General features: G+C 47.0%; 1 protein-coding gene across 2 annotated transcripts; it reads right to left on the bottom strand.

Annotated features, from left to right (window-relative positions):
- Nucleotides 1-6: 6 nt before the first annotated feature.
- PGD (phosphogluconate dehydrogenase) lies at nucleotides 7-15213 on the bottom strand. Of its 2 annotated transcripts, XM_065888147.1 has the most exons (13): nucleotides 15206-15213; nucleotides 14513-14588; nucleotides 13635-13814; nucleotides 11407-11472; nucleotides 10706-10824; nucleotides 8924-8993; nucleotides 5916-6050; nucleotides 4129-4318; nucleotides 1782-1912; nucleotides 1411-1544; nucleotides 893-992; nucleotides 627-749; nucleotides 7-526 (listed from the first exon to the last, which is right to left on the bottom strand). In XM_065888147.1, the coding sequence occupies exons 1-13, from the start codon at nucleotides 15211-15213 to the stop codon at nucleotides 407-409; spliced, it is 1452 nt and encodes a 483-aa protein (XP_065744219.1). In that variant the 3' UTR covers nucleotides 7-406. The 2 variants fall into 2 exon arrangements, with proteins under 2 accessions (XP_065744219.1, XP_065744224.1); XM_065888152.1 differs by lacking the exon at nucleotides 11407-11472 and having other exon boundaries at nucleotides 345-526.
- Between the last annotated feature and the right edge of the window lie 285 nt (nucleotides 15214-15498).

The following is a 15498-nucleotide window of genomic DNA, read 5'->3' as shown; positions in this document are numbered from 1 at the left end:
TTTTTTTTTTTAAATTTTTATTAAATAAAGGCAAAAAGGAATTCAGCTGCATGATACAAAGACTCCAGTTTGATCAAATTCCACAAAAACCTTTCCCACCTACGTGAGAAGAGCTCTGTCTCCCTAACCCATGGGGGACACGCAGGAAACACCGCCTCAGGGAGCTGGCTCTCGAGGTCGCGCACACGCTCAATTTCTGCTCCATCCCAAGAGGCCAGGGCAGAGGACGTGATGGTTCTCACAGATCTACTTTACAAATAAACTCGGGTTGACTCTTCAGGAGTCTCTTACGACACTTTATTTTCAAAGATCTGAGCAGAAAGTAGGGCAAAGGGCCATGTAAGCAGTGCTGTGTGGCAAGTGGAATGTACCGGTCTGTGGAGTCGTGGCGCGTAACAGAATCTCATCAGGCATTGTATGAAGACGAGGACACGCTGCCACCGTGGCCTGTCCAGTTGGTGTGGATAAACTGTCCTGGCTTGTTCGAGAGTTCATAGGTGTGAGCCCCGAAGTAATCGCGCTGAGCCTAGCAAACAAGAAATGGGTTATTGGTTATGGGACAGACGCAGGCACGTGACCCTAGGCACCACCCAGGTGCATGTCCATCGCCTACTCCAAAAGCTCACCTGGATTAGGTTGGCTGGCAGCATCTCATGTCTGTATCCATCGTAGAAGGAAAGAGCAGTGGTGAAGCAGGGCATGGGAATGCCTGTCTGGACACCAGTACTGACTGCCCGCCGCCAGGAGTCCTGAGCAAAAAAGTAAAGCCAAAGACTAGTGATTAGCTCACAGAAAAGACAACAGATTTTCATGCATAAATGAAAAAGCAGACCCCCCAGAGCAAAACTCACTAAGACAGAATTCCCGTACTACCCAGCTCTGGGCTACATACCTGGCAGTTTTCCACAGCTGACTTAAAGAAGTCATCTAGTAGTAGGTTCTGAAGTCCTGGGTTTCGATCAAATGCATCTTTTATCTTTCCTAGGAATACACTGAAATAATCAAGAGGGAAAAAAATCAATGAATCTTAACTAGCAGGCTGAACACCTGGCAGAAAGCAGGGCAAGTAAGTTGGAAGCTGACAGATACCCTCGCGAGGTATGAAGGCACCTGTCCCCCCATCCCCACCAGCTCGCTGTACGTGCCGTGAATACAGACAGCCCAGGTCCCGAGAGGTGAGGGCCAAGGGCCAACCGTGCTCAAAGAACTACTTTAGATGGGGTAGGATGGACACTCGAGTTAGAATAACTGACGTGCAGGAAGAAAGTGAGATGTGGCACCTAAACCTGCCTGGTTGCCAGCGTCCCAGCGAGAGGACTCACTGTACCAGTTCCAGGGAAACCGTCCCCGAGAGCGCCCTGAGACCACAGCGCTCCCGCACGGCAGGTGGCAGGTCCCCCGACCACTCACCTCCTGATGATGCAGCCCCCCCTCCACATCAGGGCAATGCCACCATAGTTGAGGGTCCAGCCAAATTCAGTGGCTGCCTGTCTTAGCAGCATAAAGCCCTGAGCATAAGAGATGATCTTGGAAGCATAGAGGGCCTAAAGGAGGGCACAAAGACTCATCAGAACTGCGGCTGGCCCACAGCTGCCTAATCCCCTCCCCCCCCCCCCGCCCCCGCCCGCCACCGCAGTGCAGCTCTAACGAGGACAGGGTTTAGGAAAGGCTGCATATCAGATCAACGGGCAAGGCTGGACAGACCCCACGTCCTCCCCATGGCCTCGGGGTCTTCTCCCCACCAGTCCCATCCCCGCTGCCACTGCGAGGCGGCACCCCACCTTTCGAATGTCCTCCAGGAATGATTTCTTATCTCCTTCGAACTGGACCTTTTGAGGCCCCTTCAGCTTTTGGCCGGCTTGAATCCTCTCATCCTTCAGAGATGATAAGCATCGAGCAAAGACCGCTTCTCCTACGTGGGGGGAGGGGGAGATAACAAGTCACCACAACTCACAGGCAGAACCCGAGGAGGAGCGCACACGAGCCAGAGAAGATGAAGGAAAAGAGCAATGCAGCACGATTTCCAGTTTTACCACGAGCGCAAAGTCTCAACCTTCGGCCGCAAAGCTAACCTGCATCAGAAAGAACTTTCATAAAAAGCTCTAACAGTTAATTTGAAAATGAAAACTCCAAGTCAGTCTCCAACATAAATATACGTATTCAACCTCAAAGATCACCATGAACTTCAAAGGGGAATTTTATGGGGCAAAAACGAAGAGCAAAACCACCATCATTAAGAATTACTCAGTGTTGGTCCTCCAGTAAAATTTCAGTTTCATTTGCGAGGACTTTAATTTATAAATGGTCACCAAAGACTTCATTTCTTTTCTTTTGAAGCACTAATACTCATCACTTTGAAACGAGTACACTGAGACTTCTCCTTTCAAAAAACTCCATTTTCTAATTCTTACGGTTTAGTTTTTGCTATGTCCATGGTCACCATTACAGTTTCACAATTTGACTTCATTTGAATAAAAAATATTTCAATATTTTGGGGAGGGGGGCTGTGCTGTGCAGCATGTGGGATCTTAGTTCCCCGACCAGGGCTCGGACCCGCGTCCCTGTACTGGAAGGCGGATTCTTAACCACTGGACCGCCAGGGAAGTCCCCAATATGGTATTTTAATATTAAGATATTAGTATCTTAAAAATTATCACTTATAAATGCTTGCCCAGTTGACACTTTATATAATTAATTAACCATTTTTTCCCCCAACAGACAGAATGAAGTAAAACCTTTGGGAACTAACAGAGGACTTTATTTCTGAGGAGAGGGTTCTGGCCATAAACTTGAGAGCAGGTGTCTCCCTGTCCTTGTCCTTGCCCAGCTCTCTGGGCGCCTGCAGTGCACACACAGGATGACTTAGCATTCTTAGGCGGAAGCTTCAGAAGACAAAAAGCAGGAAGAGGCGAGTGTGGCGTAACCCTCCGGGGGTTACCTAAAGATTAGCTGGAAGACTCATTTCCCCATCAGTTCAACAAACAAGAATGGCACGCAGCCAGGGAGGAAGCCTGACTACCATCAGCTGGAAGGTAGGGTACAAAGTCTCCGCAACAAGAGAGTAGGACTCTTTTTGAGGCAGTGATGAATAAACTGCTCCCAGTTACTGTCCCCTTCGGCCCCCGCCCAGGGTAGCACTCAGATTAGCTAAAAAGCAGTCAACTTCCTTCTCTGTAGAGCTGCACTAAGCAAACCGCTTCCCTCCTTACTGTGCCTGCAACTACCCAGTCCACTGTAAACACAGTCAGGCATAATTAACAGGAAACCAAAGGCAGGAGGAGACTAGAGAGGGAAAGGCAACCTATGTCTGGAAGAGCCAACAAGAAAACTTGTTTTATTACTGCAGGGGGAACCATTCTGCCAGGAGCAAAGATCAGCCTTCATTAAGCAGACCAGGAGCCTCCACTCTCCTTTTCCAATCTTGACAGAACGTATCTATCTTATTCTTAAAGAACCATCATGTAGTTTTGTTAATGCCCTTATCATTTTTGTTTTATTTCTGCTTTTATTATTTCCTTCTCTCTACAACTTTTTGAGTTTGATGCTTAGCTCATTAAGACAAGATAAAAAACATGGATGGGAAGGATATACACTCACTTCAGGACAGTAGTTTTCTTCTAAAAGAAAAAGGGGAGGGAACTTAGGAAAAGAATATTAAAGGACTGGAAATGCTTAGGTAATATTTTATTCCTCAAATATCTGAGAAAAAAACCTCAGCAAAATAGTAATAAATGTTGAATACATAAACTTTTATTATTCTGTGAACTTTTGTATGAAAAATTCCATTACAGTTAGCTTCCCTATTAGAAAGATCTTAGGTCATTGACTATAATTTAATCACTAATGTTAAAACGATCCCCAAAGTCAAACTGGCTAAGACAGTTAGTAACTTTTGAATTTATCTCAAAGCTCACATTCTTGACAGAAGGATTACAAGAAGAGATTCAAAAGCAGCTTCAGCCTCTCTCACACTGTCAACTTATTCAAGGGCAGAAAGAGCAGACCACACTCGGAAAGCCGACTAGGGTTGAACAGATTCTCTGAGAGATCTGGTAACTCTTAGTTGCCAGAAAGACACCAGGGTCAAAACAGTGAGATGAAAAGGTTCAATCCAAAGCTGAGCGTTACCGATGAGCGTGACGGGGACGCCGTACTCCAGGGCAGAGATGGCGGTCCACTTCCCGGTGCCCTTCTGCCCCGCGCTGTCCCTGATCTTTGGCAGCAGGTGTTTGCCATCAGTATCTTGGAACCTGAGAATATTGGCTGTGATCTCAATCAGGAATGAGTCCAGCTCTGTCTTATTCCATTCCTCAAAGGCCTGTGTGCAGGATGTGAAAGAAAACAATGTGGGAGAACCTAGGATTGTACCGGAGATGCTCCCTTAACTGATTCATCCCTTTCCCATGTAAATATTGACCGATGCTCACAACCTGCTCAACCCCTGAGGCTACCAGGCTCCTCTACAGGACACCCGAACACTTCTGCCACCAGCTGAGTTTTATGCTAACCAACAGTCAGCTGCTTCTGATTTCAACCTGTTCATGCTGATTTTCTGGTCACCAGGCCAGTGCTTTCCTCAGAGCCAGGTGTCCCCTCACCTCGCTTGGGTTTTCGTACAGTCACTTTCCTTGATCACCCGATCTAGAGCAGCCTCTTCCTCCCATTTACTTTTCTTTATAATAGTGATCACGAACAAGTTTTATATATTCAGTCATTACTGTCTATCTTTCCAAGGGCCATGAGGGCAGGGACTTTGTTTTTTCCACTAATATATCCCCAACATAAAACAGTGCCTGGCACTCATATTATATAAACCAATTAAATATGAACACAAAAAGAAAAGCAATGTTTCTATGAAAACTAAGTCAAACTGTTTTGGAAAGAACAATAAAGGCAAGTTAGTGGAACAAAATAAGTGGGGATGACGCAGTTTTTTTTTTTTTTTTTGGCCACACTGCATGGCTTGTGGGATCTTAGTTCCCCAACCAGGGGTTGAACCCAGGCCCTTGGCAGTGAGAGTGCAGAGTCCTAACCACTGGACAACCAGGGAATTCCCAACACAAATTTTAAAATTAGGAGGGAAAAGAATATAAAAAATCTGGAAGGATTCTGCACTGTGTGCCTCGAAAGTGTCTTTAAATCATGTTCCACTTGAAATAACTGAAACTACAAACTCTAGATAAGAAAGTTGATTAGAATGCTAATCAGCAGAGCCACACGTAAAGGACCTGGCTCTCCATGAAATGATGGGTGACTGAACGCACCTTCCTATATTTTCAGTTACATGTTTGCCTAGTTAATGATGCTGCAGTATTTACAGAAAACAGTACAAATGTCTGCAGTTTACTTTGAAGTGTATTTTTAAAAAAGATAAAACTAATAGACGGATGGACAATATTCGACAAAGTAAGCAGAGTAAAATGTTAATGGTAGAATCTAGGTTGTGTGTATGTAACTGATCACTGTCCAATTCTTTCAATTTTGTTGTATGTTTGAACATTTTCATAATAAAATGTTGGGGGCAATGCTACGTTTCCCAACTTTGACTACCTTTTTTTGAATAGCTGCCTAACAGCCAGTCCCACCTGGATCAGAAAAGCGAGCTTCTGCTGCACCTCCCACATGGGACCAACGGAGGATCAAACGAGGCCAGGCAATTAAGTGACACAGGCCTGACACACAGGCAGGGTCCCTGAGTGGGAGAGAGGATTACACCAAGAGTCTCTGGGAACTTCTGGCTTAGTGACCGGCTATCAAATTTTATGGTCCTGTTACTGAGAGCTTCCCTTAGATTAGGCTGAGTCCATCCAGGCCACCAGAATGACCAAGGGAAAAAGAATGAGGAAGGACTTATCGTCACCAGCAAAGCCTTCTCACCTGAGCAGCGCTCCCCCCACCCAGGGCCCAGGACTCACCTTTGCCATCTCCTTGTGCTCCATGCCCAGGACGTCTTTCATCAGGTGGTAGGCCTCGCAGATGAGCTGCATGTCTCCGTACTCTATCCCGTTGTGCACCATCTTCACAAAGTGTCCTGCCCCCTCGTCCCCAACCTGTTAGAGCCACAAGCGCCAAGAGGTCTTCAGGGAGCCAGGAAATACACCAGAGAAGTCCACATCCAGTTCTTTGGCAAGACTCCCTCCCCATACAAAAAAGTAACAAATACGAACAAATATTTACAGTATTTTCAAAAGAAGAATCATCATATAACAACTCAACACAAGCTTCAATCCAGCACGATGCTATTGTAAACTAACTCCAAATTCATTCCTTTAAAGGTTTTTCAAAATCCCCAAATTCACTGTGAAGTACCCACAGGTCTTTAGCCTACATTTTCCATTCTTTCTCATTGTTATTAAAAGTAACTCCCCACTCCCCAGCCCCCTCCCACAAGTAAAAGGAGTCTTCTTTTCCCTGGTTATTTTTCTAGCAACCGCAGGTGAAAAGAAGCTAATTAAGTCACTTGTACTTTAAACAATATATAAATGTACTGTAGTTGTAATGGCCACCAAGAGATAAAATGACCTCAGATGCAAGGTCTGCCCTTGTAAGCCCAGAAATGTGTTCTTGCCAGGGTCCCAAAACTGACAAGGTACTGATTTCTAATAAAGCTGGCAAGATGTATAAAATCAGAATACCAGTCTGTAAATTTATGATGAGAAATTTAACTATGTATCTTAATGGTTACAAGTGTTATTAGTCTGATCAACACATCCTGTCCCTGTGGACAAGCTACTTCGGAAGCCAGATTATCTGAAAACTGGTTGGAAGGCAAGGAGTCAGAACAAGGAGAGTTCTGCAGTCAGACACTCCCGTCACCATGACAGGGATATGCCTGCCGGTGGACCAGTACTGGCAGCACTGCTGGGGTGGATGCTGTCACACTGCCACCCTGACATAGACTTCCTCTGTCTATGTTTCCATCGCTGGCCTACCCTTTCTGATTTTTTTTTTTTTAATTTATTTTGGCTGTGTTGGCTCCTCGTTGCTGTGCGCGGGCTTTCTCTAGTTGCGGTGAGCGGGGGCTACTCTTCACTGTGGTGCACGGGCTTCTCATTGCGGTGGCTTCTATTGCTGCGGAGCACGGGCTCTAGGCGCGCGGGCTTCAGTAGTTGTGGCTCACGAGCTCTAGAGCACAGGCTCAGTAGCTGTGGCACACAGGCTTAGCTGCTCTGCGCCATGTGGGATCTTCCCGGGCCAGGACTCGAACCCATGTCCCCCTGCACCGGCAGGCAGACTCCTAACCACTGTGCCACCAAGGAAGTTCCCCCTTTCTGATTTTGACACTTTCTTTGGCCATGAAGTAACATGGCCAATAATACCTTGCTTCACCCCTTCCTTCCTGTAACTTCAAAACTGAGCTAAGGGGTGCCTGCTTTTAGTATCTATACCAGCTTTTTCTTTTCAGTAACCTAAGAGTAAGGCTTGGGGTTATGGGAAGTCAACAGGAGTTGATCAAGATACACAGGCAAGTACTGTTAATTTCCTCATGATTTATGTCCTAAATGTATCTAAAAAGAAGTTACTGTCACTGTACTTTTTTGTTTTTTTACTGCAGCAGTGTATTGTCAAGGAACAAAAGCTCCCTTCCCAATCCTTCACACTAGTGACAAAATTACTCAGGCTTCTAAATCACAGCACCAGTGTCTCTCAGCGCTAAGCAGGTTCTGACTGAACTCAGTGACCACTGGTTCAAATGTAAGGAGCGGCTTAGTCACCAGGCACTGTCAGGCCTGGGGGGAGGACTCCCCTCATCCCCCATGGGCCCAAGTCCTCATTGCTTCTCTACCTTTTATCTCATATAAAGCAAAACTAACATCATAAAAATGGCACATAGGATAAAATTCAAGGGGATCAGGAGCTAAAGAGAACTTGGAGGTCATCCAGTCCAACCCCCATATTTGACAGGTGAGAAAACTGAAGCCCATGGAAGAAAATGACTTGCCTAATGTCACACCGCTAGTCAATGGAGAGCCAGAAAGACAACTCAGGTCTCCCCTGCCTAGTGTTTTTTTTTTCATCCATGGGATGGACTAAGGCTGTAACAAGGGATAAAATTTATTTTACCAGCAACACAAAATATAGGGAAGGAAAGAATTTGCCTTGGCCTCCTTCACATTCAGTGAGGGCGAAGAGCTGCAGCTTACTCTGTTCTAAGCACAGAATACCTACCCCAGGGAGCAAACTCCACTTTTGATTCTGACATTCTCTCTCTCTTTTCTTTTCCTCCCCTACCCCCTTGACATTCTTTCTTTCTTGTTCTCTTTGGGTTTTTTTTGGCCACGCCATGCGGCTTGCGGGATCTTAGTTCCTCAAGCAGGGATTGAACCCAGGCCACGGCGGTGAGAGTGCAGAGTCCTAACCACTGGACCACCAGGCAACTCCCTTGACATCCTCTCTTTAGCCATGAAGTAACATGACGAAGAAAATCTTACTTCACCTCATCATTCCTGTTCCTTTTTTTTTTTTTTTTTTTTTTTTTTTTGTGGTACGCGGGACTCTCACTGTTGTGGCCTCTCCCGTTGCAGAGCACAGGCTCCGGACACGCAGGCTCAGTGGCCATGGCTCACGGGCCCAGCCGCTCCGCAGCACATGGGATCTTCCCAGACCGGGGCACGAACCCGCGTCCCCTGAATCAGCAGGTGGACTCTCAACCACTGCACCACCAGGGAAGCCCTTCATGTTCCTTTTTTAAGGAATCCATATTTTAGATGAATTGACAAGGGCTGCTTTTAATATCAACCTCCAATTAAGATACAAGGACATGTACAATTGATGCATTTTCGGCATTGTCTGTGCTAGCGACGTAAACATTGAGGAGCTTATGTCACAAAGCAAACTGCTGGGACCATGGTGATCCTTGCTCTGCACCTGGTCATGTCAATGCCCGTGGCGCCAACTGGCTTCAGGGGGGCCCACAACGTACCCAGTCACAGCAGGGTTCTCCAGTCCCCACTTTTGCGGCGATGCCCTGGAAGATGGCCTTGATGTGGGGCCTGTAGGAAGGAAGTGGGTGGTTCAGCTGCTGACAAGGGGCCTGGGTCTCCACGAAATTCTCAAGGACTCCCCACCGCCCGCCAATTGTTTCCTTTCTAGCAGTCGGTGGAAGTGCCCACAAAAAAGTAATGAATAAGCTAAGTCCTCAAGGTAAATCAGTCAGATGCTGCGGACTATCTGATTTGAGACAGGAGACAAAAAGGCTGGGTAAGAGGGTCAGCAAAGCCCCAGAAGACATTTCTATTGCACTATCAGAAGAAGCTGTGATTCCAAGCCGTTCCTGTAGCGACTGCTTCTATCAGTCTGGACGTATGTTATCGAGCAGAGCAGGACTCTGGACAGAAAGAACCATGCAGCGTTTCCAAGAGCTACATTCCTTATCATCCAGAGAAAAAGCAACTGTTCTTCATTCCTTCCCCGCCTCCCCGAGGCACACAGAGTAACTCCTGACACTGTTCCCTACTGTTCTCCTCACTTTTGACCAATAAAGCCTTCACAAAAGGGTTTTGGTAAAGACACAAAACTTGACAGGGCTGCAAAGTGAACGCTCAGGAGGAGGGGGCTGGGGTAGCTACATCTTAAGCTTTTAGAGCTTCCCTGAACTTTGACTGATTGTTTCAGGTAAAAGTACCATTTCTGCTTCTAACAGGTCAGTGTGAGAAAATGTATTAATGAGAACTAGAGCACCTCTGTATAGCAGACTTCTTCATGTGTATTGTCTGCATTTGTAACAGCCCACTTAGCGGTACCCCAAAATAAATATTTTTAAGTTTTTGAGAAGCAGGAAGGCCTTTATTTCTAGACTTTAACATACTGAAGAGAATCCCCAGACTTAATCATTAGGGAGGTAATTAAAAGACTAATCTTCCCCAGTCAACCCCTCACCTTTGGGGATTAGGTTTGATCACTCCTTACTTTAATGCCTAATATAAGTCTAGAATATTCGGAAACCAAACTCACTCGGAAAAGCGCATTGCCTTCCCACGTCTCCCTCACAAGGATCCTTCCTTTTCTATTTCTTTCTCTTCTGCTCCATCTCTCTATCATCCTCTATCTGGCTTTCTCTCTTCCTGCAGTCTCAACAGCGGTGTTTCCTTCAGTCTACATTATGTATAATTAATTACTTGCATCTTTTCATTTTAATCCTCTATCCCGCTCATCACCCACAGCCTATGCCTTATACAGCCCTCCTGCTACATCATCACCAAAGCATCCCCCCCCCTTCTGCGGCCAACCCTTCCTCTTAGACACAACACAGTGAGCAGTGTAAAATTCCTTTTTTCCCCAGTCAAATAAAAATTTTCCACCTCATTCCCTGCGACGAAAGAGGCCCTGTCTGATTTTGCCACTACTCACAGTGATTAAATACACCATATATGAGTTGAAGAGGCAGACCCTACTCCTAAGTCCAGACAGTGCACAGGACATTATCTGAGCTGCCTCATTAAAGCCTCTGAACCCTTGAAGCCTACTTAGAACTTCCATTATTGGTGCTAGAGGAAATAACAGAAGAAAAAAGGAAAGGAGGAACAGGCACACGCGTTATGTCAAAGCAAAAAAATGTATACATAAAAGAAATATTTCCAGCATCTCCCATCTCCAACACTCAGACTGCACAGAGGAGATCGGGTGGCAGAACTGCTCACGGCTCACCCGTTCTCAAGGTTCAGGCTCCCTGTGTCGACGCAAGGGTGGTGCCTTTGGTACTCACCAAGCCTCTTTGTTTCCTCCTGGCATAAGTGATGGGCCATACCGGGCCCCATCCTCTCCACCACTAACTCCACTCCCCACAAACAAGATTCCCTTGGCCTTGAGGTCTTGACACCGTCTCTACATGAGAGAAAAAGAATTTCGTCATGCTTCCCTAAAATCAGTTTCTCCCACTGAATGAGAAGAGGTACAAGACAGGTATGGAGATCCCACATTTGATTTAAATGACCCAAGGATCCACTAATAACCTAGTCATTCAGGAAATTTAATCCCCTTTCTGACTTACTAATCCCCTCTGTTTGGGAATTAAAAAAAAAAATCCATGGAAGTTTAATATGGCTACCCTGTCCTCAAAGGGAAATAATAAAGCTAAACATACATTCTCGTTTTACAGGAAATGACCTTGTACACGAGACCATCAGCACAGTGGTGCTCACCCACATTGCACACTGATGTATCATGGAGTGGCAGGACAGGAAGGGAAGATTAAGCATAAACGCCCAGCCTGCCGTATCTAAGCAGCAGTCATTCTTTTCAGTTACGTGTGTGACTAATGAGAACCTCATCCATCAGGTATGTCTTAATGGCCAATCCCAAAAGAGCACCACAGAAAGACATCTACTCTTCTGTCACAGGTGCAGTGCTGGTACTTTTCTAGAATGTTCTCAGAACCTGGAAGAATGTGGACTGAAAAATGCTTACCGTGGTATCCCTATATTCAGAATTTCCTCCATCGATGATGATGTCACCAGTGTCCAACAAGGGTACCTGTAACCAGACACCAGCATTAAGGCGGACCAAAAAAATAAAAGACAAAAATAAACATACCTTGACCAATTAAAGCAAACAAGAATTTATCCCAAATAAACCCTGTCTGAAAGTATACATATATTATTTAATCTTCAACAGTCCTCTCTGGGGCTAGAGCTAGACCCTATTTAAAAGCTCAGGGCTAGCAAACCCAGTCAGAACTCTCTACAACCGAAATAATCCTTTTTAACTAAGATTTTTACAACGAACAAAACCTACTTGGAAAATTCTGTGTTTCCAATGTGTACCACCTGCCTGATATTTATTCCCAGATTGGATTAGCTCTAAAAGACCTATAAAATCTCTGCCTAGAACAGAGTAGGGGTCCAGTAAATAACAAATGGTTTTGTGTATGAATAAACAATTTGATCACCACCACTTGGAGATGGCAGCAAGAGATCAAGCCTTGAACAAGCGTATCTTCCAACGCCACACCAGTCAGGCTGGCTTTAGTACTGTGTTCATTATTCAGTCTCCCCCAACAAGGCTCCAGGTAACATTACTTAACACTGTCCTATGCTGAAGAGTACTCTACCATTTCTCAGTCCATTCTGTCTGTAGCTGACCATAGGCATTTTGGCCTCTTACTACACAAAGTCTGGTGTGTCCTTTATCACAATGTTCTTCCTTTCTAGGTCTTTTTTTTTTTTTTAACGGTAGCATACTAGTTACAAATTCCTCTCCCTGTAGAAACAACCCCACTGGTAACATTACTCCTCTGGGAAAGGAATGTTCATCCCTTTCCTTTGTTTATTGTTACAACACTTCTCACAACAAAACATTTCTTCCAAATGGCTAATGCCTTGGTTTTTTCAGAGCTGATACTGTACTGTAGAACTGTTTTTCAGTATCGATGGGGTTGGCCAAAAAGTTCTTTCGATTAATGAATACGTTGTTCAATAAAGTTCTTGGTGACGATGAAAAATGTCTTTGCAGGGCACTGGCAATGAGGTTGTTTCCGTTTACTGATGGTGAGGGCAATCCTCCTGGTTAATACAGTGTGATCTTCCCCCAGAGGTATGTTGAGGAAAGGGGCCCTAGAGGCGTCCCCCCAGAAGCTTACAGCAACAGCGCTTTGACCAGAAGGTGCCGGGCACGCTCCCTGGGGAAAAGGCAGCTGTCCCTTCGGCCCCTCCTCTCCCACAGACACCCCAGTGGAGGAGTGGCCATCAGGCTTCCGGTGAGAACAAGCTGGGGAGAGTACAGATGGCGGTGACCACGAACAAATGGGTCCACTATCCCCTGGCCCTGAGGTGGCGGAAAGCCTAAATAAGGGGTCAGACTACAATGTGTCAAAGAACCAAGGTCAGCACCTCTGTGACGCAAACGCTCCCCCAGCTGATGATCAGGGACCAGAACTGCACAGAGGCAGCCACCTACCACAGCACGGCCAGCACCACCCAGGTGCCTACTTTCTTCTTCCAAAAAAAGATACATTTGCTAGGACTCCCTAGGGGGATCTCTTGTCATTTATATTAAATGATACAACAATTTGAGAATTGTTGCTTTATAGGAATACTGAGAAAAATGAAGTCTATTTCTAAATTTGGACAGTAAGGTTTAATAGTGACTAGCACTAAACATTCATAATACCCAATCAAAACTATAAGTTTTTATTTGAATATCAAAGATAGAGCTCACTGAGATTACTACTGTTTCTATTCTGGTTGATAATGAATTCTTATGGACGTGTCTCTTGTTGTCCTCAGAATTTTATATACTAAGAATTATTACCACTTGAGGGTATGTTTTTACTTAATTGGTGCCAGTCAAGTTAACCAACACTGAGACTTTTAAGCAACATTTTGTCAGAACTGAGCAGATCATATCCAAAAATTGAAAAGGGACAAAATTTCTTAAGCAAAAAGAAGTGAGGGACTCCTCTGGGGATCCAGTGATTAAGACTCCGCCTTCCAATGCAGGGGATGTGGGTTCGATCCCTGGTCGGAGAGCTAAGATCCCACATACCGCGAGGCAACTAAGCCTGCACACTCTATAGCCCGCGCGCCAGAATGGGAGAGACCCGACACGGCCAAAAAAAAAAAAAGTGAAATAGCTAAAGGAAGGGAACGAGAGACGTTCTGTCACACGAGTAGCAGCGGGGAGAGAGCTGGCCTCACCAGTTTTGTAATGAAATCATCGACGGCCTGACCAGCCTTCACAAGCAGAATGATCCGCCGAGGCTTCTTCAGCTTGGAGACCATCTCCTCCAAGGAGTGAGCACCAACCACCTTGGTGCCCTTCGCCTCATTGGCCAAGAACTCATCAACTTTGGAGACTGTCCTATTAAAAGCACAGACCTAGAAGGACAAAAGGCCTGATCAGGAGATCTGGGACATACGAGACCTTCAGACTGAGGACCAAGTGACAATGGAATGTCTATGCAGCCCAAGGTTTTGGGGAGGTAGGACCCTGATTCTACCTTTTTCCCACTCAAGTGCTGACTGATCCCCATAAAGTTAATTTTAATAGGATGAAAAGGCAAAGAACTGAATATAGGCAAATGTCAACTGCCCAAAACTTAACAGGCTAGATAAGAGTCTGTCGCTATTTGGTTAGGACTCAAATCTGCAACAAGCTAGTTCCAGACTGTTATCTTCTGTCACTGATAATCCTGTAACTTAAGCCAGTTTAGTATTCACACCGGAACGTTTCACCAGATCCCATCAGGCAATAAAGTCAGAAATCTATACTCCCAGCGGGACTTCTCCTCCGTAGGATACCGACAGGTTTATTCAAGGCTGCAGAACTGACAGAACCTGCAGATACATTGAGCAGGACTCTCCTTCCTCAGAGAACTGTGGAGCTGCCCCTCCCACACCCACAGGCAAAGTGGTGCTTCTCGATCTCTTGCAAAAATGTCCTAAGCAGCAACAGGGCACATATAAAGAGAACCATGCTCCACGTTATATGGGTTCTTCGGAATCAGAACGGTCACCAGCACTCAGACTAAGGCAACAAGAACCCGTAAGGGAAGAGTGTGCCCCTCCTAACTTACCACAAAGCCGTGGTCGTTCATGTTCAAAATTAAGTTCTGGCCCATCACAGCCAGTCCAATCAGCGCGATATCCGCTCTAAAAGACGGGGAAAGGAACAAAGGAAACCGTCAGCTGCACTTAATTCATTCCAAGTCAGGGACCCTGAGCTTCCTAGCTTTTGCTGTGATTGATAACTCGTCTTAACTTTCCTCTAACCCCCTCCTCCCTTTTGCACTTTAGACCCCGGGCTTGCAGCCTTCCGTGAAACTCGAGGCGGGCCACCCCGCTCTGCCACTTAACGGGTCCTCATGTTCTCCTGGGCCAACCAAACAGGCCCGCAGGAGGGGGTCCACGGCACTAAGCCCCTTCTGCGCTCTATCCGAGCTGCTGACGACTCGTTCCAGGCCTCCCGTCTCCCACAGCCGGACCGTCCAGCAGCCCGGGCTTCCCGCGGCCACGCCTGTCCCCTCCCCTCGCGCCCTTCCTAGGAACCGGATCCGCCTGCGCCGCCGCGAGGGGCAGAGGGGCTGGGTCCGAGAAAAGGCGAGGCCGCGGGGCTGGCTCGGGGTCTGGCGGCTCCCTGGAGGGCCGGGGCTCCGGGCGCCACGAGGCCGGGCTCAGAAGACCCCCGGGGCGAGGCGACGTCTGGGGCGACTCCGGCCTCCGCGTCGGCCCTCGGAAAGTTCCCCGGCCGCCCGCGGGCGGCCACTCACTGGGCCATGGCGGCGGCGGCGGCGGCGACGGCGGCGGCAGAGCGGGCTGGACCGAGGAGATCCGGCGAGCAGCGAGCCGCAGCGCGGACGACCAGGACTGAACTCTTCTCCAGCTCGCCTCCCGAGGCCCAGGCCGCGGCTTTCCAGCGCCGGCCAATCGCAAGGAAGGGGCGGAGCCATGTGGCCACGCCATTGGTCCGCCCCGGCGCCTGTTAGACCACCTGAGGCAAATGGGCCCGCCCACCCCTAGGGCTGGCTCAGGAGAGCGCCGAGCACATCGATGCCATCTCCCC

This window comes from Phocoena phocoena, chromosome 1 (assembly GCF_963924675.1).
Source record: "Phocoena phocoena chromosome 1, mPhoPho1.1, whole genome shotgun sequence".
NCBI classification, from domain to species: Eukaryota; Metazoa; Chordata; class Mammalia; order Artiodactyla; family Phocoenidae; genus Phocoena; species Phocoena phocoena.
The sequence above is the reverse complement of the archived record's forward strand: the minus strand, read 5'-3'. Positions and strand labels throughout refer to the sequence as shown.